Source organism: Cherax quadricarinatus, chromosome 59 (genome assembly GCF_038502225.1).
Source record: "Cherax quadricarinatus isolate ZL_2023a chromosome 59, ASM3850222v1, whole genome shotgun sequence".
NCBI classification, from domain to species: domain Eukaryota; kingdom Metazoa; phylum Arthropoda; class Malacostraca; order Decapoda; family Parastacidae; genus Cherax; species Cherax quadricarinatus.
In genome coordinates, this window is record NC_091350.1 from 8,777,184 (window position 1) to 8,804,867 (window position 27,684).

Sequence of the window (27,684 nt, forward strand, 5' to 3'; positions counted from 1 at the left end):
TCTACAGGTAATTCTTAGCTTGGATTTCGCATAGGAATAGAAATATTCTGGGTTTCTTGCAGTATCCTGTATAGCCTTTTGTTCCCTTTGTACTTCTGTTTGGTATGACATCCTAGGTTTTTGCTCTAATTGTGATCTCTCGGCTACAACTATCTTTCTTTCGTTGAGACATATTTATGTTTTTGAGCAATTCAGTAACCCATTTTCTTCTGTACCATCTCCTATGCTCTCTCTTTATATCTGATCTTCTTCTGGATCTTCCCCAATGTGTTTACTACAGACCTTCTATGCTTTTATATTCAGCTTCTCCAGGCACTGGTGGGGATTTAGAGTGCTCATATCTGATTCCAAGGATATGTCTGATAGTCCTTGGTTTATTTTTTCCCAGTCAATTCTATGGTTGTTGAAATCAAACTTACTGAACATCCCTTCCATCCATTAGTGCTGCAGTTCCCCAACCCTGAGATTATACTCGTTTGTACTTCTATGATGCAGTGGTCTGAGTATGTATAATGTTTTTGTAATTGTTATGTCTCTGATTAATTTGTCATTGTTTGTGAATATCAAATCCAGGGTATTTTCATTTCTACTAGGATCAATTATCTAATGGTTCAATGAGTACTTTTCATTGTTCAGAGCCTTTATTTTACCAAATCTTAACAAGCATGTTGCATCACTACTCCAAGATGCGATTAGTTACAAATTTGTCTTCAATATCAAAACACTGCACAGAAATAAAAACAAAGATTGGCAAAACTTTTTAGAACTGCCATGGGAACGTTTATCAGTGTGAAATTTGAAAAAAAAAAAAGGAAAATTGCAAGTCTTAGCTCAAGCCGAGGATCTAGACAACCAAGGCCTGAAACTGTGCTGCAATGAATGAGCTCTTAGCTTGAACTAAGACCTCTACAAACTGCCAAGGGGTACAAAAATTAATGCACTTCCCAGTGCTAGAAATTAAAAAAAAAAAAAAAATTCTTACCAAAAAATTATCCCTGACTTTAGAAGTGTAATGAGACATAATTGAATGAAACCTGATTACTACTTATGGAGATTTGAAGTTTTGGGTGTGATGTTTGTGACAGTCTTATGGTAACACAAGTACTTGCTAGTGGATTTGTTGTTGCTGTGTTTTAACATTTTTTTTTTTTAAATTCCATTTTTCTTATTAGTTTTCTTGGATTAAATGTTTTATGCCCATATCTGTTTTCATTCTCCATAGAGAAGTGGAACAGAATTCTACCTCTGTAAGCCATGTGTGTCATAAGAGGCGATTAAAATGCCAGGTGTAAGGGGCAAGTAATCCCTTCTCCTGTACACATTACATACTAATTTAAAAAAAAAAAGAGAGAAACTTTCGTTTTTCTGTTTAGGTCACCCTGCCTCGGTGGAATATGGCCAGTTTGTCAAAAAAAAAAAAATCTATTTTCATATCATATTTCACTTACAGTATACATTTATCGTTCAATCACATAAACAAATGTAAATACTTAACACATGCAAAAAAATGTAAATGGCATTTACTGGATCCCACAATGTCCTGTGCACACTTTTTTTTTAATACTGAACACACTTGCAGCAGACGTATTTTCTCCGATGTGGTTCAAACTAGGCCAACTGAGATCATTTTGGAGGCACTAGAATTTAAGTGCAAATTTATATAATCAACACTCTTATGGTTGACCTAACTGAACAGAGAAAGGATTGCTTTAGAGGCTGGAATACCTACAATGTTTACTTTGGACTCTTTTTAAACTGAAATTTGTTGAATTTTGTGTAAAACTGGCCAAATTGCTGACTTCTGTGCACTTTACGGGGTAGTTCTGAAAGTGAAAAAGGCAGTTTCTTGAACTGAATCAATAAACTGAAAGCATACTAGTAAATAGCTAAGAATTGGGTCGAGTTGAACAACAAAATTGGCTTAATATAGGAATCAATGTGGGAAAAATTGCCAATGCGTAAATTGCATTCAGACTATTAACTTTGTTCCTGTGTAATTCCATAAGTTTCCATCAAGTTTCACATTTTTGTGTCATTACCTTCAGAAAAAGATTCTCTATTGTTTCAGAAGTTAAAACATTTGTCATCATTTCTTAAAAAATCACAACACTGCCAGCACTTTTAATTCTGGGAGTCTTGACAGTAAAAGGGTTAATACTGCATAAGAGTGTGTTCATAGGATATGCATGCCCTGCCTGTCCATGCAGTACTACATATGAATTGATGGACATTAACAAAAGAATGCTCTCAATGACAGTGATATGCCATGACACTGGCTTCAGAAATTATAAAAAAATGTATATTGTGCAGTATTTAATCATAATAGCCAAAATGTTTCTAATACCCAGAAGAGTACAGTATAAGGAAATAGTGAAGATTCATTTTTATAAGAGAACAAATATTTTAAGAGAATCAATAAAGCCACTATTAAAAAAGATATGGATATATTATCAATACATAATATTAAAAGGCTCCCTAAACTGAAGAGATGTTTAATACTGGGTAATGACAATGGTTCCAAATCTTTGTTTTTTGTGGTTTTACTATCATGTTATTGTGCATTAATATCAAAAAGATGATATAAGTGAGAAGAAATCTGATAAAGCAACTTAATGTAAACAAACTGGAGAAACATTACAAGCTAACCTTCCAATTCTATCAGCAAGTCCGGCACCAAATGATGAGCCTATAGTAGCTCCTGCTACAAATATTGCTACAATCACAGACCAGAGTGACACCTCCTGAGTAAGCGATAGTTCTGAATTATACTTCTCTAGTATGACACTCTTCACCCAACTTCTGATTATCTGAAACAATAAATATTGTAAGGTAGAGATGTGCAAGACAGTATTTAAGATATTTCAATTATTTTTTTATTGTACTAGCATAATTTTTTCTACTGGATGATTATAAAACTGACTATAAAATTCTACAGGATGATTATAAAATGGCCATGTTGTTCATTTACAGGTACAGATACATACTGTATATCCAAATTTTCTTATAAATTTTATTTATTAATTAAGAGAATTATTTCAGAAGGCAAAAAAATAAAAGTGGAATACTGTACTGTAAGCTATTTTCATACATGTATACTGTAAATGGCAGAAAAATAAACGATATTTGACTATGTTTACTCTTAAATTAATGCAAATAAAATTTACTGAAATTTAATACCACAACTGAGTAGGATACTCTCACTGTGATACAAAGGTAGATTTCTGTTTTCATACAGAGTAAATACATACATATTTACTAAGTAATTCTGGGGATTCCCCAACTAACAAAAAGTTCTGTTCTTGGTGTTTCAATTTATTAACAGTCTTTTATTCAGGTTTGAAAAGGGGAAACTACGAAAGACAAAATAAATATAGTCGAGGTATTAAAGACAAAGTTCCAGAGGGCTTGTGTAGAAAAGAGCATTTCAGATAAAGTAAAAGTGAATTCATAACTGCCACAGAAAATGGATCCCAATTAGTGTGCATACTTGTACTTAAATTTGAAATAAAGCCATTATCATTCTCTTTGTTATTAAAAACCTCTTATGTCCACACTACATTTCTGAAGAAATCAATTATCCTTTCATAAACTGAAGGAATGAAGTGAATTTTTAAAAAAAAATTTTTTATCACATTGTGACAAGTGTAGTAACAGTGCTTCACTAAGGTACAGTATTTATGTACTTTGTAATTTCTCACTGTTTGTATATACACATTAAAAACATTCAGTGGCCCTAGAATTCCATAAATATACCAACTTATACAGGTCTCCCTCCACATTCGCGAGGGTTAGGGGATCAAGATCCTCGCGAATGTTGAAAAATAGCGAATGTTTGACAAATATATTGTAGGGAAATATAATAATAGCATTTACTTAGCCTAACAATACTGCTTCCTTAACCTATAAAACACATGAAAACACCATAAAATATTCTACTAGTACCAGCCCTTTAGTAAAGAAGGTGAGAAAGACTAAAGAATTCAAGAAAGAACTCATGGCAGAGTACCAAAATGGAGGAGGAAGAGAGAGGGGAGAATGTGCCTTATTCAGTGATTCTACGATATGTACGATACTAAAGCAGCAGAGTCGATAAAGGCTATAGTGCCAGCAAGCGATAAAGTGCACCATTAACAGTGTAGCAATGTACGGCTTATGCTCTCAGTGGCCCTTATTCACCCGACAACACCACCACCACCACTCATTATTAATATTGTTATAAATATTAATAATGAGTGGTTATTACTGTTATTAATATTGTTGTTACTGTTATTAATATTGTTTATTATGTCACATTAGATAAATTGTGATAGATAAATAAGCCGTAGAGTTGATATTAGTATCATATTGAAGGACTATCTTGTCCTGCCTCCAAACAAACTCTGTCGTGCCACAATTCCTAATGTACGTAATGACATGTTTTAAATATGACTGGGCGGCTGGGCATTTGCGAATGTTTGAAGCCCGTGAAAGTGGAACTCGCGAATGTGGAGGGAGACCTGTATACATATGATGTTTTCTAGTGTTGTATTAATGTTGGTAGAATTACCGACAGTATGTTGGGTAAAAGGACACAAATGCAATTAATGTGACATTTTACTGTGGCAATGTTTCACTCTCCAGGAACTCTATCAAGCCAGAGAGCGAAACGTTTCCACAATAAAAAGTCACATTAGTTGCACTTGTTATTAAGTTGGTGGTGTACTCATCTGAATAACACTAGAAATGGCAAAAGGACACCTTTTACTTTTTCTAGTGTTATTCGGATGAGTTATTCATGGTAACACAGTACAGTGCTGTTTTTTCCAGTATGTACTGAATATCTGAATGGTACTGAATGGTAGTCTGTTCCATTCCTTTAAGGCTTCAAACACCTTTTATTGTACAGCAATAAAGGAATGGAACAGACTACCCGCACATGTCAAAGCCAGTCACAGCATGAACCAGTTCAAGAAGAGTGCCAAAAGGTGTCTGATGAATGTAGCTACAGAAAGGGAGGGGAATGATTTTCTATTTTTTATCTAACATACGTGTAAATTTTACCTTATTCCTAGTAATGACCCTCGTATTGTAGATAGTCTTAATGACCCTCGTGTAGTAGATAGTCTTTTTAGTATGATAATAAGATGTTATCTTCATTATAGAATAATAAGAAAATATTATAACCTTTATATTATAACAATAAGGTAAAAGGACCCCAATGGAAATAAGTCACTCTGTCTGACTTTTTTGGGTTATCCCAGGTTCTCTACACATATGCTGCTATGTATGATAATTCTATGTAACTGTATTTGTGTATACCTGAATAAACTTACTTAATCATCACATACCATATAGTATTATTATTATTATTATAATCATAACATGGAGAGCGTATAAATCTGTAGGGGAAGGAAGGCGGGGTAGGGGTCGTCCTCGAAAAGGTTGGAAGGAAGGGGTAAGGGAGGTTTTGTGGGCGAGGGACTTGGACTTCCAGCAGGTGTGCATGAGCATGTTCGATAGGAGTGAATGGAGACGAATGGTATTTGGGACCTGACGATCTGTTGGAGTGTGAGCAGGGTAATATTTAGTGAAGGGATTCAGGGAAACCGGTTATTTTTATATAGCCGGACTCGAGTCCTGGAAATGGGAAGTACAATGCCTGCACTCTAAAGGAGGGGTTCGGGATATTAGCAGTTTGGAGGGATATGTTGTGTATCTTTTTACGTAAATGTTTCTAAACTGATGTGTTCTGAGCACCTCTGCAAAAACAGTGATTATGTGTGAGTGTGGTGAAAGTGTTGAATGATGATGAAAGTATTTTCTTTTAGGTGATTCTCTTTCTTTTTGGGTCACCCTGCCTCGGTGGGAGATGGCCGACTTGTTAAAAAAAAATGATAACTAAGTGCTAAACCAACTAGGGAAAGTAACACATAATTACACTGTATCTTAAATCGCACTTGTAAATTTATGAGTATAAACTGAGGGGAGACTTATCATAAAGTGGGTCCAAGCTTTTACATCCTAAAATAAATTCCAAAATAGGTAATGATGCTAAACAAAATTCATCTGTTGTTCTGACTACAAGTGTACTTGGGTAATGGAAAAATGCATGCAATACCATCTTTATATGAATCATTGCTAATATCAATACTGACTTCCTGTGGTGTGTTAATGACTCCAATACAGTAGCCAGCTGGCAGGCATGATCCCAACATGGTAGTGACCACTGACACAACCATCCATCTGGTCACTCTGGGTTTCACATGACTCTGTCAACCAAAAGAAATAAGAATGAGCATTTAAATCGTCAATTATCATATCATCAATTATCATATCATACACAAATAACCCTCACATAGAAGAGAGGAGCTTACGACGACGTTTCAGTCTGATTTCGACCATTTACAAAGTCACAACTAACGAGAAGGAGAGCAGGAGGGGTGTATATAGGCAGGAGGTGGTAGTAGTAGTAGTAGTAGTAGTAATGGAGGTAGAAGGTAGTAGTAGGGGGAGGTGGGAGGAGGAGCCAGTCAAATACTAAGAAAGAGGAGCACTGCAAGGGAGCTAGGTGCCCACAGAGGGGAAGAAAATAAATAATAAAGGCAAGGGGAAGAGGGAGAAGAAAACGGAGGAATCAGGTTAAGTCACGGGAGTTCTGAAGTTTGGAGCATTTAACAATGTAGTGGGAAAGGAAGGCATCTACAGAGACGAAGCCAGGACTAAGATTCATACAAGGAAAGTTGTTAAATTAGACACATGTGCAACTCTTGGGTATCTTTATTGAGGAAACGTTTCGCCACACAGTGGCTTCATCAGTCCAAACAAAGGAGAATCGTGAAGAACAGAAGAATGAGGTAATCAGTCCCTCAACCCTGAGTCGATGTGGTCAGTCCATCAATCTTGAATAGCATACAGCATATGTGCCGAGAACTATATAAGCTACATAAGAAGTATATAAGTATATAAGCTACTTCTCGGCACATATGCTGTATTCTATTCAAGATTGATGGACTGACCACATCGACTCAGGGTTGAGGGACTGATTACCTCATTCTTCTCCTGTTCTTCACGATTCTCCTTTGTTTGGACTGATGAAGCCACTGTGTGGCGAAACGTTTCCTCAATAAAGATACCCAAGAGTTGCACTTGTGTCCAATTTAACAACTTTCCTTGTATGAATCTTAGTCCTGGCTTCGCCTTCCTTTCCCACTACATTGTTAATGCTCCAAACTTCAGAACACCCGTGACTTAACCTGATTCCTCCGTTTTCTTCTTCTCCCTCTTCCCCTTTCCTTATTATTTATTTATTTATTTTCTTCCCCTCTGTGGGCACCTAGTTCCCTTGCAGTGCTCCTCTTTCTTAGTATTTGACTGGCTCCTCCTCCTCCCACCTCCCCACTACTACTACCTTCTACCTCCATTACTACTACTACTACTACTACTACCACCACCTCCTGCTCTCCTCGTTAATGGTTATAAATGACCATAATTTTTAAAGGGGTGGACCGGTAAGCCAGCGGAAGGCCTCGGTCAGATGACCAAAGCTCCAAAGGCGGGTCATAATCTGACATTTATTGTTTCCTGACGAACCTTACCTAACCTAACCTAACCTCCTTCTCGTTAGTTGTGACTTTGTAAATGGTCGAAATCGAACCGAAACTTCATCGTAAGCTCCTCTCTCTTCTATGTGCGGGTTATTTGTGTATCGTTCCAGTCACGGTATTGTGCCTTTTTTTTTTTTTGTTATTTATGAATAAGTATATTATATTTCTGGGTATCACTTCAGGAATAGTTGAGTTAAATCTAAAATTGATGTCAGGTGAGTTGACGCAGGAGGAGGAGGAGGAGGAGGCAGTCATCAGTGAAAAAGCCCACTAGTGTAGTTAGACGATGCCAATAGGTTATGCAAGCACTGAGGAATTTCCAGTACTGAGATCCCAAGATGTTGCTGTGTCTGAAACCGTTTACATCATATCTGCCAGACACAGCAACACCTTAGGATCTTGATACGTACAGGAAATTCTTTAATGTTTGCCTTACCTACTTACACTAGTGAATTTTTCCACTGGTGATTCTGCCTCCTGTTTCAGCTCACCTGACTGGAGTACATAACCACTTCTTCATGCCTATGCTCTACCTTTCTCAAGACTGATGGATTGAACACATCGACTCAAGGCTGAGGGACTGATTACCTCAAATTCCACCTCATCTTCCACCGTTCTTTTCTGCATTAGACTGAAGAAGCCACTGGCTGGCTAAACGTTTCCACAATAAAGATTCCTGAGTGTTACACAAGTGTTTTTATTCTTCAACATGTCATACATTACTAGAGACTAAAAAAAAACAGGAATGCTAACTCTGCTTCCAAGGAAGCAAATGCTAACCCTACTTCCCTGAACCTACAGCCCTTCACCAACATCAAAGCACAAATAAATGTCGCTTGTCTCTGGACACACATTGTATCATGATTAAATAGATTATTACTATTATTATTATTATAAACATCTCATCCCATCTTTAAAAAATAATCCTTGAATTCAGTTAGCATACTCAGCATGATGAAACACTAGTGTAAAACAAATATTTCTCTAACCTTGTAGTACTAGTATGGTTATGACACATCAAGGAAACTAAACAATGTATAATTGTGACGTGTACAAACACTATGCCTTGATAAAGAATCAAGTCATGCCTTGGCAAAACATCAAGTCATGCCTTGATAAAGCATCAAGTTATGCCTTGGTAAAACATCAAGTTATGCCTCCATAAAGCATCAAGTCATGCCTTGATAAAGCATCAAGTCATGCCTTGATAAAGCATCAAGTTATGCCTCCATAAAGCATCAAGTCATGCCTTGATAAAGCATCAAGTCATGCCTTGATAAAGCATCAAGTTATGCCTCCATAAAGCATCAAGTCATGCCTTGGTAAAACATCAAGTTATGCCTCCATAAAACATCAAGTCATGCCTTGATAAAGCATCAAGCCATGCCTTGATAAAGGATCAAGCCATGCCTTGGTAAAACATCAAGTGTTGCCTCCATAAAGCATCAAGTCATGCCTTGATAAAGCATCAAGTCATACCTTGATAAAGCATCAAGTCATACCTTGATAAAGCATCAAGTCATGACTTGATAAAGCATCATCATGCCTTGATAAAGCATCAAGTCATGCCTTGATAAATACAGGATATAAACAACCACTATTTAAGCCTAAAAGATAAATGATCACATTGACCCTGATCTAAACCTCCATAATCTAACACACAATCAAAACTTATTGGAAAGTAACTGCCTTTATTACACAGCATCACAAGCCAGCACTATCCTGAACACTGCTCAAAGTCTATCAGTTCTTAACTACAACATCAGGTCCTTAAGCAAACACTATGATGACCTCCTGGCACTCCTTAAGTCACTAGAGACACCATTCTCCTGCATTATTCTTACTGAGACCTGGCTTCAGCAGGACACAATTGATATCTACCCTCTACCAGGATACACAGCAATCCACAACTGCAGACCATACCAAGCTGGGGGTGGTACTGCAATCTATTACTCTAACCAACTATCTTGTTTTAGCACTAATTGCTTTAGTGATGAATATGGGGAATACATTTTTGCTAATTTTACTGTAAAAAACCTCAAGACGCCTATAACAATCGGTGGCATATACCGGATACCCCCCACCTTCTTTTAGCTGAAGACTTCAATATCAACCTTGGCCTACCAGATGATCAGACTGTAACTGATTTCATCAACAATATGAACAACGCACTTCTCATACCAACAATAACTAAACCAACCAGGCTGACTGAGACAAGTGCAACCATAATAGACCACATATGGACCAATATACTAGCCCCCCTTAAATCAGGGATAATCACAGACAGCACTACTGACCACTACCCAACCTTCCTCTTAACAAACATTAGTAAGCCACCACTCGAATACAACAAAGTTTCATTTAGACTCCATGACGAGGCCTCAATAAGGAATTTCACAGCAGACCTCGAGACTGTTGACTGGCCTACAGAATTCTCCAATGCCAATGGTATTGACGATTGGGCAGATATTTTTCTTCACAAAATACTTAGACTATACAACAAACATTGTCCTATAAAAACGAAACAGATCACGAATAAACGGCTTGGTTGCCCATGGCTAACCAGCAGCATTCTGAAATCCATTGATAAGAAACACCAATATGAAAAGCAATATAGACAGGGCTTAATACACAAAGATATTCTTAAACAATATTCAACAGTTCTCACCAAATTAATAAAGAAAGCCAAACAACTGTACTACTCCAGCAGATTCATTGACACAAGAGGAGATATAAAAAAGACCTGGAAAACACTTTCACAGATTCTGGGGACCCACAAACTAAAAAAAAAACAAGAATATTGTTCTAACTAAACCTCACGAAACACCACTGCATCCCACTGATACAGCTAACAAGATAAACGACTTCTTCTCAAACATAGGATCTAATTTCGCTAGTAAAATCCCACGTACCAATGCCCGTGCCGGGGACTACCTAGATGGGAATTTCCCAGATTCCTTCTATCTTGTACCAACTGAGCCCACAGAAGTCACCGCGATCATAAAGTCACTTAAAAATAACTCCGGGAATCTGTCTCACGTCCCACCATTATTGTACAAGCGAGCGGCCCATGTCCTTTCGCATGCTATTATATTACTTTTTAACAAGTCACTAGAAACTAGCACTTTCCCGACACTACTCAAGACAGCAAGGGTTACACCAATACATAAAGGTGGTGACCCTACAGACGTAAACAACTATAGGCCAATATCAAACTTACCATTGCTATCCAAAATCTTCGAGAAACTCGTGCACAGGAGACTATATTCATTTATAACGTCACAAAACATACTCAACCCCTGCCAATTTGGATTCAGGAAAAATAAAAGCACTAATGATGCAATTATAAAAATGCTAGACCTGCTTTACACAGCATTGGAAAATAAGGAATATCCGCTAGGAGTTTTTATTGACCTAAGAAAAGCGTTTGACACAGTAGACCACGGCATCCTACTCCACAAACCTGACCACTATGGTATAAGAGGCCATGCGCTTGCATATTTTAAATCCTGCCTTTCTAATAGGTATCAGTATGTCACCATTAAAGACACAGCCTCATCAATACGGCCACTTGATACTGGAGTTCTGCAGGGAAGTGTCCTTGGACCCCTGCTCTTCCTCATTTACATCAATGATCTTCCAAACATATCCCAACACCTGAAACCCATTCTCTTTGCTGACGACACGACTTATGTCATCTCCCACCCTAATCTTGCCACCCTCAACACCATTGTTAACGAGGAGCTGCTCAAAATATCGACTTGGATGACGGCCAATAAACTTACACTTAACACTGGCAAAACCTACTATATTATGTTTGGTAGCAGAGCAGGTATTGCGCAACTTAACATTAAGATCAACAACACTCTAATTGCCAGAAATAATGACGGCAAATTCCTTGGCCTATACTTCCACAGCAACCTAAATTACAGCACCCACATCCAACACATAAAAAAGTATCCAAAACGGTGGGGATCCTCTCCAAGATACGATACTACGTACTGCAAACTGCCCTTCTCACACTATACCATTCACTTATATATCCATACCTCACCTATGCTATCTGTGCTTGGGGTTCAACTGCAGCAACACACCTAAAGCCAATAATAACCCAACAAAAAGCCGCAGTAAGAATAATCACTAAATCCCATCCCTGGCAACACCCTCCCCCCCCACACTCTTCATAGATCTAATCTTACTCCCTGTTCAGAACATCCACACTTACTACTGTGCAATCTATATCTACAGGACCTTAAATTCTAATATTAACCTTGACCTAAAACGCTTTCTTGATAGTTGTGACAGGATCCACAGGCATAACACCAGACACAAACATCTCTATGACATTCTCCGTGTTCGACTAAACCTTTACAAAAATTCAATGTATTTCAAAGGACCTAAAATCTGGAACGCCCTACCTGAAAACTCTAGAACTGCAGACACATTCATCACTTTCAAAACTACAGTTAGAAAAAATCTTATCTCCCTGATCTACCCCGACAACTAACTACATGATAACTACCTGGTGGTTCACAATTACACTCACTCACCCACTGACTATAAACCCAGAAATACTAATCTTAATCTTAAAATAATAAATCCTAACTAGTCATAAGTTTGCCTATGATACTCAAATATAGACACCTTCTATTGTGCCAAAACAAGCATTCACATTGCTAAACTCACAAATTATGATGTAGTCACTTAGCCTTAATACCATAATCTGTAAGGATATAATGTTAAGAATTAATCTAAGTCTGCTCGAAATGCGTAGCCATGCTAGGTGTCCTAGTGGCCCCCTCTGTAATTAGTATTTTATGACATGTAAACCACACAATACCCAAAACCTGTAAACCCCACATTGTAACCATTATAGAGAATAAACTTGAATTGAATTTTTTTTTTATATTTTAACTTGAATTGAATTGAATTGAATTGATAAAGCATCGTCATGCCTTGATAAAGCATCAAGTCATGCCTTGGTAAAGCATCAAGTCATGCCTTGATAAAGCATCAAGTCATGCCTTGGTAAAGCATCAAGTCATGCCTTGATAAAGCATCAAGTCATACCTTGGTAAAGCATCAAGTCATACCTTGGTAAAGTATCAAGTCATGCCTTGGTAAAGCATCAAGTCATGCCTTGATAAAGCATCAAGTCATGCCTTGGTAAAGCATCAAGTCATGCCTTGATAAAGCATCAAGTCATACCTTGATAAAGCATCAAGTCATACCTTGGTAAAGCATCAAGTCATACCTTGATAAAGTATCAAGTCATACCTTGGTAAAGCATCAAGTCATACCTTCGTAAAGCATCAAGTCATACCTTGGTAAAGTATCAAGTCATACCTTGGTAAAGCATCAAGTCATACCTTGATAAAGTATCAAGTCATACCTTGATAAAGTATCAAGTCATGCCTTGATAAAGTATCAAGTCATACCTTGATAAAGTATCAAGTCATACCTTGATAAAGTATCAAGTCATACCTTGATAAAGTATCAAGTCATACCTTGATAAAGTATCAAGTCATACCTTGGTAAAGCATCAAGTCATACCTTGATAAAGTATCAAGTCATACCTTGATAAAGCATCAAGTCATACCTTGATAAAGCATCAAGTCATACCTTGATAAAGTATCAAGTCATACCTTGATAAAGCATCAAGTCATACCTTGATAAAGCATCAAGTCATACCTTGATAAAGTATCAAGTCATACCTTGATAAAGCATCAAGTCATACCTTGATAAAGCATCAAGTCATACCTTGATAAAGTATCAAGTCATACCTTGATAAAGCATCAAGTCATACCTTGGTAAAGTATCAAGTCATACCTTGATAAAGCATCAAGTCATACCTTGATAAAGCATCAAGTCATACCTTGATAAAGCATCAAGTCATACCTTGATAAAGCATCAAGTCATACCTTGGTAAAGTATCAAGTCATACCTTGATAAAGCATCAAGTCATACCTTGATAAAGCATCAAGTCATACCTTGATAAAGTATCAAGTCATACCTTGGTAAAGTATCAAGTCATACCTTGATAAAGCATCAAGTCATACCTTGATAAAGCATCAAGTCATACCTTGATAAAGCATCAAGTCATACCTTGGTAAAGTATCGTCATACCTTGATAAAGCATCAAGTCATACCTTGATAAAGCATCAAGTCATACCTTGATAAAGCATCAAGTCATACCTTGATAAAGCATCAAGTCATACCTTGGTAAAGTATCGTCATACCTTGATAAAGCATCAAGTCATACCTTGATAAAGCATCAAGTCATACCTTGATAAAGCATCAAGTCATACCTTGATAAAGCATCAAGTCATACCTTGATAAAGCATCAAGTCATACCTTGGTAAAGTATCGTCATACCTTGGTAAATTATCAAGTCATACCTTGATAAAGCATCAAGTCATACCTTGGTAAATTATCAAGTCATACCTTGGTAAATTATCAAGTCATACCTTGGTAAATTATCAAGTCATGCCCTACACAAACTTGTACTACAATCTGCGTCTTTCCTTGTGTCGGCAATGCGCCATTTGGCTTCTGCTGATATATTTATTTTCTATATTTAGAGTTTTTCTACCCTCGCAACCCAGCCTGAGGCCAGGGTACCTTATTGATTGCTTGTTCTATCAGGCTCTTGCTGTTAGCGACCCGCTTGGTCACACAACAAGGACCCCAATGGAAATAAGTCACTTTGACTTTTTTTTTTGTTTTATCCTGGGTAATCTACACATATACTGCTACGATAATCTATGTAACTGTATTTATGTGTACCTGTACCTGAATAAACTTACAGCCTGGTTGAAAGAATGGATATAAATGTTCTGGAAAACGTACAAAGAAGGATGACAAAGTTTATCCCATGTATCAGAAATCTTCCCTGGTCCAAGAAAGTTGTTTCCACGAGTGTACCACATCGCTTCACAGCTCTGAGGGCCCTGAATCTGCACTCTCTAGAAAGGTGTAGAATTAGGGGGGATATGATTGAGGTGTATAAATGGAAGACAGGAATAAATAAAGGGGATGTAAATAACGTGCTGAAAATATCTAGCCTAGACAGGACTCGCAGCAATGTTTTTTAAGTTGGAAAAATTCAGATTCAGGAAGGATATAAGAAAGCATTGGTTTGGTAATAGAGTTGTGGATGAGTGGAACAAACTCCCAAGTACAGTTATAGAGGCTAAAACGTTGTGTAGTTTTAAAAATAGGTTAGATAATACACGAGTGGGTGTGGGTGGGTGTGAGTTGGACCTGATTAGCTTGGTACTACTAGGTCAGTTGCGTGTTCCTTCCTTAAGTGAAGGTGACCTGACCTGACTAGGTTAGGGCATTGGCTTAAGCCGGTAGGAGACTTGGACCTGCCTCGCATGGGCCTGTAGGCCTGCTGCAGTGTTCTTATCTGGTATTTTGGGGAATTAGTGGTCCAGTTTCACCTTGAAATCTTCCACAATCATTCCAGCAAAATTTCTGGTATCTGATGGAAACAGGTTGAAGTATTTTTGGACCAGGGTGATGTTGACACACTCTTCTCTAATAGACTATGGTGTACCTACTTTAGTTAATTAAAAAAAAATCAGAGGTTACCATAAGTAAGTTTATTTAGGCATAAGTACAATTATCATACATAGTTTACCTGGAGAGTTTACCTGGAGAGAGTTTCGGGGGTCAACGCGCCCGCGGCCCGGTCTGTGACCAGGCCTCCTGGTGGATCAGCCCCTGATCAACCAGGCTGTTGCTGCTGGCTGCACGCAAACCAACGTACGAGCCACAGCCCAACTGATCAGGAACTGACTTTAGGTGCTTGTCCAGTGCCAGCTTGAAGACTGCCAGGGGTCTGTTGGTAATCCCCCTTAAGTGTGCTGGGAGGCAGTTGTGTATATTACCTAGCATAACACCAAAGAAAGTCAAAATTGACTTATATTGACTGGGGTCCTTAAGTTTTTTTTTTTTTAATCTGAGAGTGCGCTCATGTTAATGGCTATACAACAGGGATATTGAGAGTATGAACTAGATGCGGTCCTTACCTGGGTCAATTAATCCACTCTTTCCCCAAAGGAAAATGGTCTCACCTATGATATATTAACACCAAGATGTGTATTTGGTAAACCCAAAGTAGAATTACACAAATCACACCATTACTGTTATTACCGTCATCATGGACCACCAGCACAGACAGAATAACTCTCAACTTGAACAGTGGAATGGGGTGATAGCATCGTAATCCATTTCAACTGTAATACAGTAAGTTTATTCAGGTACAGGTACACATAAATAGTTACATAAATTTTCATACAAAACTACTACTACCACCATCATCAGTTAGCTGGAAACCTCCGCAATATTAAGCTACGTGGTATAAACCTTGGTAATAAATACCGACAAGTTGGTTTAGAAAGACACGTAAGCAAACACTATAAAATATTTATTAGAAAACGTTTCGGTCCTGGGACCTTGATCACTTCTAACATACAGAGGTAGAAAGACATTATATATATAGGCGGAGAGTGAGGTGTGACGCACGTGACCTGAGGAATGTCATAAGAACATAAGAATGGAGGAACATTCTTATGTTCTTATGACATTCCTCAGGTCACGTGCGTCACACCTCACTCTCCGCCTATATATAATGTCTTTCTACCTCTGTATGTTAGAAGTGATCAAGGTCCCAGGACCGAAACGTTTTCTAATAAATATGTTATAATGTTTGCTTACGTGTCTTTCTAAACCATTAAGCTACGTCCCCGAGCGGTTCCATCCGGATTTTCGCTCCGTAGACTTTGGGAGCCAAGGATCAATAACCCCCTTTTTTTCACCCCACTCCACATTAATGGCCATCCCCCACTTAGCCCTCCCCTCGTGGCCAGTCAGCACTGCACCCTGGTTAAATGCGCACCTGCAGTGCCATATCACTACCCCACCATACCCAGGCTAACCCCACTAACAGTAACCAGAATATCTTGCTGCCAAGTTTGCCAAGGGTCGGAACCAAAGCAATTATAGTACTAGGGGAAGGGAACACAACTTTGTAGTACTCACAGTGTACCTGGAGAGGGTTTCGGGGGTCAACTCTCCCTCGGCCCGGTCTGTGACCAGGCCTCGCGGTAAATCAGGGCCTGATCAATAGGGCTGTTACAGCCCAGTTGATCAGGTTACTGACTTTAGGTGCCTGTCCAGCGCCTTCTTGAAGACAGCGAGGGGTCTATTAGTAATCCCCGTTATGTATGCTGAGAGGCAGTTGAACAGTCTTGGGCTCCTCACATTTATTATGTCTCTTAGCGTACTAATAGCGCCCCTGCTTTTCATTGGGTGGATGTTGCATCTCCTGCCGAGTCTTATGCTTTCGTTGGGAGTGATTTTTCGCGTGCAGATTTGGTACTAATTCCTCTAGGATTATCCAAAGGAAATAAGTCGCTTCCAAAAGAAATAAGTAGTTTTGTCTGACTTTTTTTGGGGTTATCCTAGGTTCTCTACACATGTGCTGCTATGTATGATAATCTGTGTAACTGTATTTGTGTATACCTGAATAAACTTAGTTACAAGTGCTTAATATCAGTGGTCAGGCTTCAAACATAATTCATTGTACAGCAATAAAGAAGTGTAACAGTCTGCTTGCACATGTCAAAGCCTGTCATAGGAAAAGCCACTTCAAGAAAATTTATTCAGGTATACACAAATACAGTTACATATATTATCACACATAGCAGCATATGTGTAGAGAACCTGGTATAACCCAAAAAAGTCAGACACAGTGACTTATTTCCATTGCAGTCCTTTATGAATGTACCTACAGAAAGGGAGGAGAGTGATTTCTGGTATAGCTAACATACATTTACCTATTACTGTGTTCTGATCCTCTCTAATGTTAATGCAAATAACTCAGTTTACCTTATTCCTAGTATATCTCCTTTTATTGTTTAAATAATAAGTTATATAAGGACCCCAATGGAAATAAGCTACTTTGACTTTTGTATGTTATCCTAGGTAATCTACACATATGCTTCTATGTATGATAATTTATGTAACTGTATTTATGTGTACCTGTACCTGAATAACCTTACCCTGCACAGCCAAAGGCGTCCAAGTTTCCCTTCCGACGGTAGGAAATTTCGACAGTGAGCTTCGCGTCCTCTCCCTCAGTTTCTAGTTTAATATGTTTATTATGCACCCCATACCTATCCTGTGGGGGATAGTCAAAATATTATACTCACCCCTACATGCTATTTGTATGACCATATCTCGTGTATCCAATTTTATTTAACAAAAAAATCACCACACCTGTTCTCCAATATTATTAAGTACTGCTACTACAACTAGCTTGATTGTTAGCGCACTTAGCTCACACACTAAAGTCCGTGGTTCGATCCCCAGTATGTGTGGAAACATTCGGTCGTGTTTACTTAAGACACCTGCTGTCCCTGTTCACCTAGCAGTAGATAGGTATCTAGGTGTTAGTCGACTAGTGTGGGTCGCATATGTGTGTGTGTGTGTGTGTGTGTGTGTGTACTCACCTATTTGTGGTTGCAGGGGTCGATTCATAGCTCCTGGCCCCGCCTCTTCACTGATTGCTACTAGGTCCTCTCTCTCCCTGCTCCATGAGCTTTATCATACCTCGCCTTAAAACTATGTATGGTTCCCGCCTCCACTACTTCACTTTCTAGGCTATTCCACGGCTTGACTACTCTATGATTGAAGAAATACTTCCTAATATCCCTTTGATTCATCTGAGTCTTCAACTTCCAATTATGACCTCTTGTGTCTGTGTCCCATCTCTGGAACATCCCGTCTTTGTCCACCTCGTCTATTCCGCGCAGTATTTTATATGTCGTTATCATGTCTCCCCTGACCCTCCTGGCCTCCAGTGTCGTCAGGCCGATTTCCCTCAACCTTTCTTCGTAGGACAATCCCCGTAGCTCTGGCACTAGTCTTGTTGCAAACCTTTGCACTTTCTCTAATTTCTTGACGTGCTTGACTAGGTGTGGATTCCAAACTGGTGCTGCATACTCCAGTATGGGCCTGACGTAAATGGTATACAGAGTCTTGAACGACTCCTTACTGAGGTATCGGAACGCTATCCGTAGGTTTGCCAGGCGCCCGTATGCTGCAGCAGTTATCTGATTGATGTGCGCCTCAGGAGATATGCTCGGTGTTATACTCACCCCCAGATCTTTTTCCTTGAGTGAGGTTTGCAGTCTTTGGCCATCTAAACTATATTGTGTCTGCGGTCTTCTTTGCCCTTCCCCAATCTTCATGACTTTGCATTTGGCAGGATTAAATTCGAGAAGCCATTTGCTGGACCAGGTGTCCAGTCTGTCCAGGTCTCTTTGAAGCCCTGCCTGGTCCTCATCAGATTTAATTCTCCTCATTAACTTCACATCATCTGCAAACAGGGACACTTCTGAGTCTAACCCTTCCGTCATGTCGTTCACATATACCAAAAATAGCACTGGTCCTAGGACCGACCCCTGTGGGACCCCGCTCGTCACAGGTGCCCACTGTGATACATCATTACGTACCATGACTCGTTGTTGCCTCCCTGTCAGGTATTCTCTGATCCATTGCAGTGCCCTTCCTGTTATATGCGCCTGATGCTCTAGCTTCTGCACTAATCTCTTGTGAGGAACTGTGTCAAAGGCCTTCTTGCAGTCCAAGAAGATGCAATCAACCCACCCCTCTCTCTCTTGTCTTACTTCTGTTATTTTATCATAAAACTCCAGAAGGTTTGTGACACAGGATTTGCCTTCCGTGAATCCGTGCTGGTTGGCATTTATACTCCTGTTCCGTTCCAGGTGCTCCACCACTCTCCTCCTGATAATCTTCTCCATAATTTTGCATACTATACACGTCAATGACACAGGTCTATAGTTTAGTGCCTCTTTTCTGTCTCCTTTTTTGAAAATGGGAACTACATTTGCCGTCTTCCATACCTCAGGTAGTTGCCCAGTTTCCAGGGATGTGTTGAAGATTGTGGTAAGTGGCACGCACAACATATCTGCTCCCTCTCTAAGGACCCACGGAGAGATGTTGTCTGGTCCCTGTGTGTGTGTGTGTGTCTCAACAATTAATAATATTTGCACCAATAATTCATTACAGTTGTGACCAGGTGTGGACTTGTGAATTACTCATTACTCTATAATTTTTTCATGATTGTAGCCATGTATAAACGTAAGAAAGTAACTTTACTTACAGGATTCTTTACCTTTGTAACTTGTGAGTTCATTACCTTTGTAACTTGTGAGTTCATTACCTTTGTAATTTGTTCAGCTATCATAACTTTGGGGCCCAGTCCCTGGACTCATTATGTACCTCTGTAATCTTTTGACTACCGCCCACAGGATGGGTATGGGGTGCATAATAAACTAACTGGGTCGCGTCACGGGCACAAATTTGCCCGTGATGCTCTGCATAACAAGGTGCTTTCTATATAGTAATTATCATTGATGTCAGCTAGGCCTGAATACCTTGTACATGAACTTGTAGAAAAAAAGACTATTATTATTATTATTATTATTATTATTATTATTATTATTATTAACGCTGCTACATCTCCTCTTCCCTCTTCCCCACCTATCTTCTCGTCTTCACTTCCTTTTTTCCTCGCTCATTTGTGATGTGATAATGAGAACACAATAATGAAGGAGTACAGCAGCAGGCCTACTGGCCCATGTTTGGCACTTGGACCTGCCTAGCATGGACCAGTAACTGAAAATGGTCTGGAATACCGACAGGTTGAGGAGTAAAGCACATGCGCACTAGTTGGATCTGATAGCAGCTGCGGCGAGGTAAAGATGATGAAATCAACCTTGAAGAAATAGTTATATGTGGTTTACTGCGGTGCTCCACTCACCTATAACTCTGCCAAACCAACTTCCCTGATATTATTATAATCAATGGAGAAGCGCTAAACCCGTAGGATTATACAGAGACTGGGGAGGAATGGAAGGTATTCAGGCTTAATTCAGAGAACTGAAGCACAGATCCAGTTCCATGGATCAAGAGCCCCTCACCAGCATCAAGGAACCTTCCTTGAGGGGGACCAACTTCCCTATATCGCTTCTAAATCTAAATTTCTCAAATTGAATCTATTGCTGCGAGTCCTATCTTGGTTAGAATGTTTCAGTGTTATTTATAATCTTTTTATTTTTTTCCTTTTGTTTCCTTTTGTACAGGAAGTTCTTATCGTCGTCGATAGATTCTTGGAAACTGCGACTTCATGCTAAATGACGTATAATGAAACCAATTTTACCATAGGCTAATTGATATAAACAAAAAGTTAAGTTCCTACAGCAATGGGGAGCTGAGGTATGGCAGTGCTGCTGCAGACACCATAACTATGGAACGTGATGCTCTGGAGCGCTATAAAGTCGTATATTTACTCTATTATTGAGTTTTTTATTATTTTAAGTATCAAACGTTTTTTTCAGAATTATATAATAAATGCCCTACATATCATAAAAAACGAATACAAACAGCCATAAGGGAGGAAACTGAAACAGGCGAACATAATCTTGGTTTCTACAAGTACCTGTACAAGGTATACAGTCCTAGCTGATATCAGTGACATACTACTATATAGTATGCAGAGCATTTTGGGCAAATTAGGTCAATTTTGTCCCAGGATGCAACCCACACCAGTCGATTAACATCCAGGTACCCATTTCACACGTACCGGGGATCGACCCCACGACCACTGTGTGAGCCGAGTGCATTAGCGATCAAGCTACAGGGCATCTAGGCAGATATTTAAAAGTCTTTCCATATTTTCCATTCCTGGCTGGGAATTTTCTTTTTCTCATCGTTATAACAAAACGACGTTAAGTGAGGACTTCCTGTACTTAATAAGTGTCCCGAATTCAGTCATTCGAGAGAGTGCAAATTTAGTGGTATCAGATTGTCTTCGAGGGGAAGCTTTCTGATACATGGGGATCAACTAGTTGCAGTAATGATATACAATACCGACAAGTTGATGAATAAAACACTCGTGCAACACCTGGGTATCTTTATTCTGGAGAAGTTTCACCAACCAGTGGCTTTATTAATTAAGTATAGAGGTTAACTGAAGGTCTTGAAACTGGTGAAAATAGAAGATGAGGTAACAGTACCTTAGCCTGGATGGACGGGTTCACCACCGTAGTCTTGATGACTCGGAAGCATAGGCACGATCAGCTTTGTCATCCTTCTCTATGTATTTTCCATCGCTTTTATAAATGCGTTCTGTATTAATCCAGGACAGACCTAAACATCGCCTATAAAGTTTCTTCTCTAAATATCAGTTTGCTGTCACTTGTTCCAGTCACGTTATTGTGACCTTTATTCTCCATCAGAGTTTAACCAGATGTGTTTCAGTCGATGTGCTATCAGAGACAGGTATCCCCATATCTCATAATCCCAGCCCCATCTACTTCAGTGCATATAAGGAATAAATAGTAAAGAATGTAGCACAAGTTTTTAATGTAGTTAATTATCAGCAAAGATAATATGAAGCCAGGAAAAAGGGGCACTCACAGGTTATCATAGAATATAATTTCGGTAGAAAATGGAAAATTTGTACCTACACAGCCTAAAATCAATTCAAACCTTCCACTAATAAACACTAACTTGAAAAGTTCAAAGTTATCACAAGAGGTATTGTCTAGTTAACGCAGAGAGACCAAAATCATCAAATATTCCAGTACTTTAAGTTTGTGGCCACTCAGACTTGTATCCTGAAGTTATCGGCATCGGAGGGTTCAAGCCGATCGGATGAGACATTCACAAATTGTAGAATGAAAACCAGCATTATAATTTTCCAGACTTCTTAAAAAATGACAAATATACACCTACACAGCCCAAAATCAGTCTATCAAACAGGCATTCTCCAGTTATAGCAGGGAAATCAATTCAACAAAATGGGCAAACTAAATCTCACACAACCCAAATTCAATGTAACATTCTCTGATAAAAACACATCAGTGCTGAAAGTTTGAACTTGACCAGAAGGCACATTCTCCAGTTATCAGGCAGAATTCAACAATTCTAAGTTGATTACCTGGAGTTTACCTGGAGAGAGTTCCGGGGGTCAACGCCCCCGCGGCCCGGTCTGTGACCAGGCCTCATGGTAGATCAGGGCCTGATCAACCAGGCTGTAAGTAGTAAATTGACAAATCTACATCTACATAGCCTAAAACGCAAACATTATCATTCATTTTATAAGATTCGTCAGCCATTAAAGACTGAAGCTAATCATAAAAGATATACTAAGAGATATTTCACAGAAAAAAAAACTTATCATTTAAAAAAAATAGCAAATTTGTACCTACACGTTGCAACAATAATCACATCGTTCACTAAGTAGGCTGGAGCAGCGGTCAGAACATGAACCAGGGCACAACACTCAACTTATCCCACAGAAACGAAATCCGAGAAAAAATTATATAAAATAGACCATAAGGCAACTGCACATGGCAATCGTTACATGAACGTTTCCCTGATTATAATATACCAACATAGAATATTTGAAGCTGATTGGATGAGGCATGTTCAAGTTATATAAATAAGGTAAACAAAGGAAAAAATATTCAGATATCTTTGGGAATACCAAAAACTTACCTATAGGTATATCTAACGTTATTAATATTTATTATTCTGACTATATTTAATAATGCCTGAAATAACTTTAACAAATTTTATCATAATCTATAAAAAACCCGAAGATATTAACATTATTTTAGCGAGCTATTATTGGAGTGAGGTTGAAGCCTCGTCATCCTGGAGGTGAATGACACACACGGGTGTTGACGTGGCATTTCATGTCTAAAATAATACACTTAAATGTAACTTACCTCAACATTTTCGCTGATAATGACAGAAGGCACTGTACATTCACTCTCCTGTTGTATTAACGTTTTCTCTGCCATTGTACCTGAAGCGACAACGCTAACCTGCTTTGTGCTCGGTGGAAGATTATCTCAAACGTTTCCTCTAATATTATTCTTTGTTTTCGTCACTATACGCCTCTTTCTGTATTACAGAAACAGAGGATCGAGCCTTAAACATCAAGGGATAGATATTTACGATAAACTGTGGCCGCTAGTAAATATAAGAGAGAGAGTACATGGTAAAATGTAGAAGTAGTAAGACAGGTGGGATGTGTGAGGTCGCTAGTCACTCTTCCCTTAGTCCCCCACCTCTTATAGTTGCCACAACTCCATATTGTCTCTTTTAACTCCATGGTCAGTTAGCTGGGGACTTTTATAGTTTCCAAGCCAAAACTATGCAGCAGAGAACAAGCCTGTATATTAAAGTCAAACTGATCTTCCAATAAATTAATGGTGTATAAAAATAAATTTGTGAGAACAATCGTACTGAGGCATGCTGCCAGCTGAGTGTGCAGTTCTGTGTAAACCCTTCCTTCTCTTGCTCTCTGTTGTTACACAGTGTTAACTAATGAAACAGTTAAACATACAGGTAATAACTCGACTACCCAGACTAAAAAATATATATTTATTATGAATGAAAGGCCGAGACTGGGAGATATGAAAGAGAGCTTTCGCATCAGACTTATTGATTGTGACACTGTGGTAGCATGTTCGGCTCACATAATGTTGAGGACCCCAGGTCGAATTTGGACGAGGTGACACGTATTAACTCTTAGCTTGGCTAACCTTGCGAATACCTTGCAGACAGTACAGACCCGGGTATCATCGTGGAGAAGGACTTGAAAACGATCTCATAAAAAATATCATACTGAATGCCTTCGTTAGGTTAACCTTGTTTATCCTTTGGGATTATTAATCCCAATGAAAACTGCTGCTTTATTTCTGGTTTCAGTATAGGTTTTATTCTAATTATTAACTAGGAGGGTTAGTAACCCAAGAAAGCCTTTATCTCTTGCTAATTTCCACTGTAGTTCTTTGATCCTCTTCCCCAGCATACATAATATCTTTATTTCTACAAGTACATGTACAACGTATACAGGACTAGCTGACATCCTGGCTGTCTTCAAGCAGGCACTGGACAAGCACCTAAAGTCGGTACCTGACCAGCCGGGCTGTGGTTCGTACGTCGGATTGCGTGCAGCCAGCGGTAACAGCCTGGTTGATCAGGCCCTGATCCATCATGAGGCCTGGTCACAAACTGGGCCGCGGGGGCGTTGACCCCCTGAACTCTCTCCAGGTAAACATCAATGACACTACTATAATAGAGAAAGTCGCTTGTTATGTAGAGCATTTCGGGCAAATTAGGTCAATTTTGTCCCGGGATGCCAATGGTAATAAGTCACTCTGACTTGATTGGGTTATCCTAGGTTCTCTAGATGTATGAAAATCTATGTAACTGTATTTGTGTATACCTGAATACACTTTCTTAACCACACCAGTCGACTAACACCCAGGTACCCACTATATTGATGGGTGAACATAGACAACCGGTGTAACAGGCACCTAAATTCAGTATCTGACAAGCCGGGCTCTGGTTCGTATGTGCGGCCAGCAGTAACAGCCTGGTTGATCAGGCTCTGATCCACCACGAGGCCTGGTCACAGACTGGGCCGCGGGGGAGTTTATCCCCGAAACCCTCTCCGGGTATACTCCAGGATCTGACCCGAAAGTCGCCCTACGCCCAGTTACCCACAGTACTTGTTCCAAAAAAAATATATTTGCAACACATTACAAACACATGTAGCAGAAAGCAAACATAGTATGCACACCATTTATAACAGGTAAACGGGGGCAACAGGTGTTCAGAAAACCTTGGAATAGGAAAAAGATTCTAGACGTCCACTAGAGGGTATCCCTTCGGTAATACTTAAAAAACCTAGATTTATATTTCTATGCACCAGAGGGAGGTCAGCATGGGTTCCACTGTTACCACAAATACGTACAGGTTTTTACTGATGAATCCCACACCAGCATAGCTGTGGCATACCTTAGCTCACGTCCCTTCGGTCGCTGCCTGATCTAAGAAAAGTACCACTGTTTCCCATAAGACCAGCCCCAACTACCGTACAGAGTGCATCACAAATTCCTAATGAACTTAAACACAGAAATATCTAAGTATGATACACAAGCGTTTGAGATCTGAAATCTATGAGAAGAGACATTCCCTAGCTACTGCAAAGAAACCAATTTAGTAAATATACTTGGCAAATTAACATTTACGCCACCAAAAATCTATGTCAAGCTTCCTTAGAGAAAGACAAACTAGTGTTAAATGTCTGATGATGACTAAAAAATGTTTTCTCAAATTATTGTACAGAATCCAACAACTCTGAATTTATTAATAATATTAACAGATTGGTAAATTTGTAAATATATATCAATTGTTAGAGATACACACGAGTCTCCCTACGATCCCCGTTGGGGAGGGGAACCTTTACCAGCGTTGTCTTCGCCTTGACTTGCACGATGAGCTACGCAAATCGTGTAAAGATCAAGCCAAACAGTGGTACCGTTGATGATTCAACGAAGCTTGCTCTTGCAGCTGTTGTGCAGGGAGCATTGCATGTTAAATTCAACGCTATTCTGACACTCAAAGAAGCACTCATTGTTGTATGTCACGATGATGCTGAAGCAGAGGTTACTCACTACAGAAGCCACCACTACTCTTACTGCTCAAGGATTTACTGTTACATCCTCTCCTGCCCTCAGGGCAAGAAAATCAGTATTCCTAAAAAAAATGGACAAGATTCTGACTTCTCAACCAATTGCTGAACTCAGGTCATCCACTGAAACTCAAAATACTGGCTACTGTTGACAGCATTACTAAAATCCCGAATGCATCGCCTATGCTCAAGGTCACCTTTACCGACGTGAACATGGCTGCCACTGCTCTGAACGAAGGTCTTGCTGTTGACTACTACTACATCAGTCCCACCTACATAGAAGCAGAAAGATACCACTACATCCAACATTGCTGGAACTGCTATTCTTATCTTCACATCACCAAAGCATGTCCAGTAAAAGACAAGAAGTTCTGCACTACATGTGGTAGAGGGACACGCCTTCAGTTCCAGTACCGCTGCTGCTCCAACACAACCAGCGTGTTTCAACTGCAAAAGTAATGATCACCATACACTGGCAGCAAAATGCCCTACAAGAAAGGATATAATGAAGAAAACACAAGATGCAGAAAAGAAAAAATCTACTAACAACACACCAACGTATGCCGCAATTGCAAAATTACAAGCAGACACTACAAAATTACTTCAAGTATCTACTCAGCCCGCCTCCACCACCATCACTCCTCCAACATGTGACGTAACGAAGATCCACTATTGTCTACTATACGCTCACATGACTCACGAAATCGTAATGACACGATTGCAAACAAACCATACCCCGGCCGGGATTGAACCCACGGTCAGAAAGTCTCAAAACTCCAGCCCGTTGCGTTAGCCACTAGACCAGCTAGCCACAATAAGATTCGTCCAACTAGGTATATTTCTACACCATAGGAAGGTTAGCACAGGCACCACTGTGACCACAAATGCATTTGTGGCCACAGTGGTGTCTGTGCTAACCTTCCTATGGTGTAGAAATATACCTAGTTGGACGAATCTTATTGTGGCTAGCTGGTCTAGTGGCTAACGCGACGGGCTGGAGTTTTGAGACTTTCTGACCGCGGGTTCAATCCCGGCCGGGGTATGGTTTGTTTGCAATCGTGTCATTACGATTTCATGAGTCATGTTGACGGCAGTGAAGGGACTTGAGCTAGAGTTCATCACGGCCACGCTAGCTGGAGATTCATCTGTAAAAACTTGCATTTGTGGTCACAGTGGTGCCTGTGCTAACCTTCCTATGGTGTAGAAATATACCTAGTTGGACGAATCTTATTGTGGCTAGCTGGTCTAGTGGCTAATGCGACGGGCTGGAGTTTTGAGACTCTCTGACCGCAGGTTCAATCCCGGCCGGGGTATGGTTTGTTTACGCTCACATGCAGAACATGGCTGTACCTGGATCCTTTAACTCTACCATCAACGAGTTATTTGCATTAAACAATATGCCATCATTTATATTTCCAGCATCTCCACCTTCTGAAGAAATTCTCAAATTCACCAAGGACTTAATAACCACCTCTGTTGCAGAAGGTCCATCAACACCACCAACTAGTGACG

At 39.4% G+C, this 27,684-nt stretch overlaps 1 protein-coding gene across 5 annotated transcripts in view; it reads right to left on the bottom strand.

Annotated features, from left to right (window-relative positions):
• The window catches only part of LOC128698771 (solute carrier family 2, facilitated glucose transporter member 5), a 92,636-nt gene extending 68,859 nt beyond the window's left edge, over positions 1-23,777 (bottom strand). For 2 of the 5 annotated variants that reach the window (XM_070097702.1, XM_070097704.1), the window contains exons 1-3: positions 23,414-23,767; positions 6,135-6,248; positions 2,647-2,807 (exon numbers count right to left, since the gene is read on the bottom strand). In XM_070097702.1, the coding sequence (XP_069953803.1) occupies positions 2,647-2,807; positions 6,135-6,248; positions 23,414-23,488 (350 nt within the window). In that variant the 5' untranslated portion in view covers positions 23,489-23,767. Of the gene's footprint in view, positions 1-2,646; positions 2,808-6,134; positions 6,249-6,353; positions 6,476-9,667; positions 9,981-23,413 lie in introns of those variants that run through there. The other 3 variants (XM_070097705.1, XM_070097703.1, XM_053791143.2) reach the window with 3 other exon arrangements.
• Positions 23,778-27,684: the final 3,907 nt, after the last annotated feature.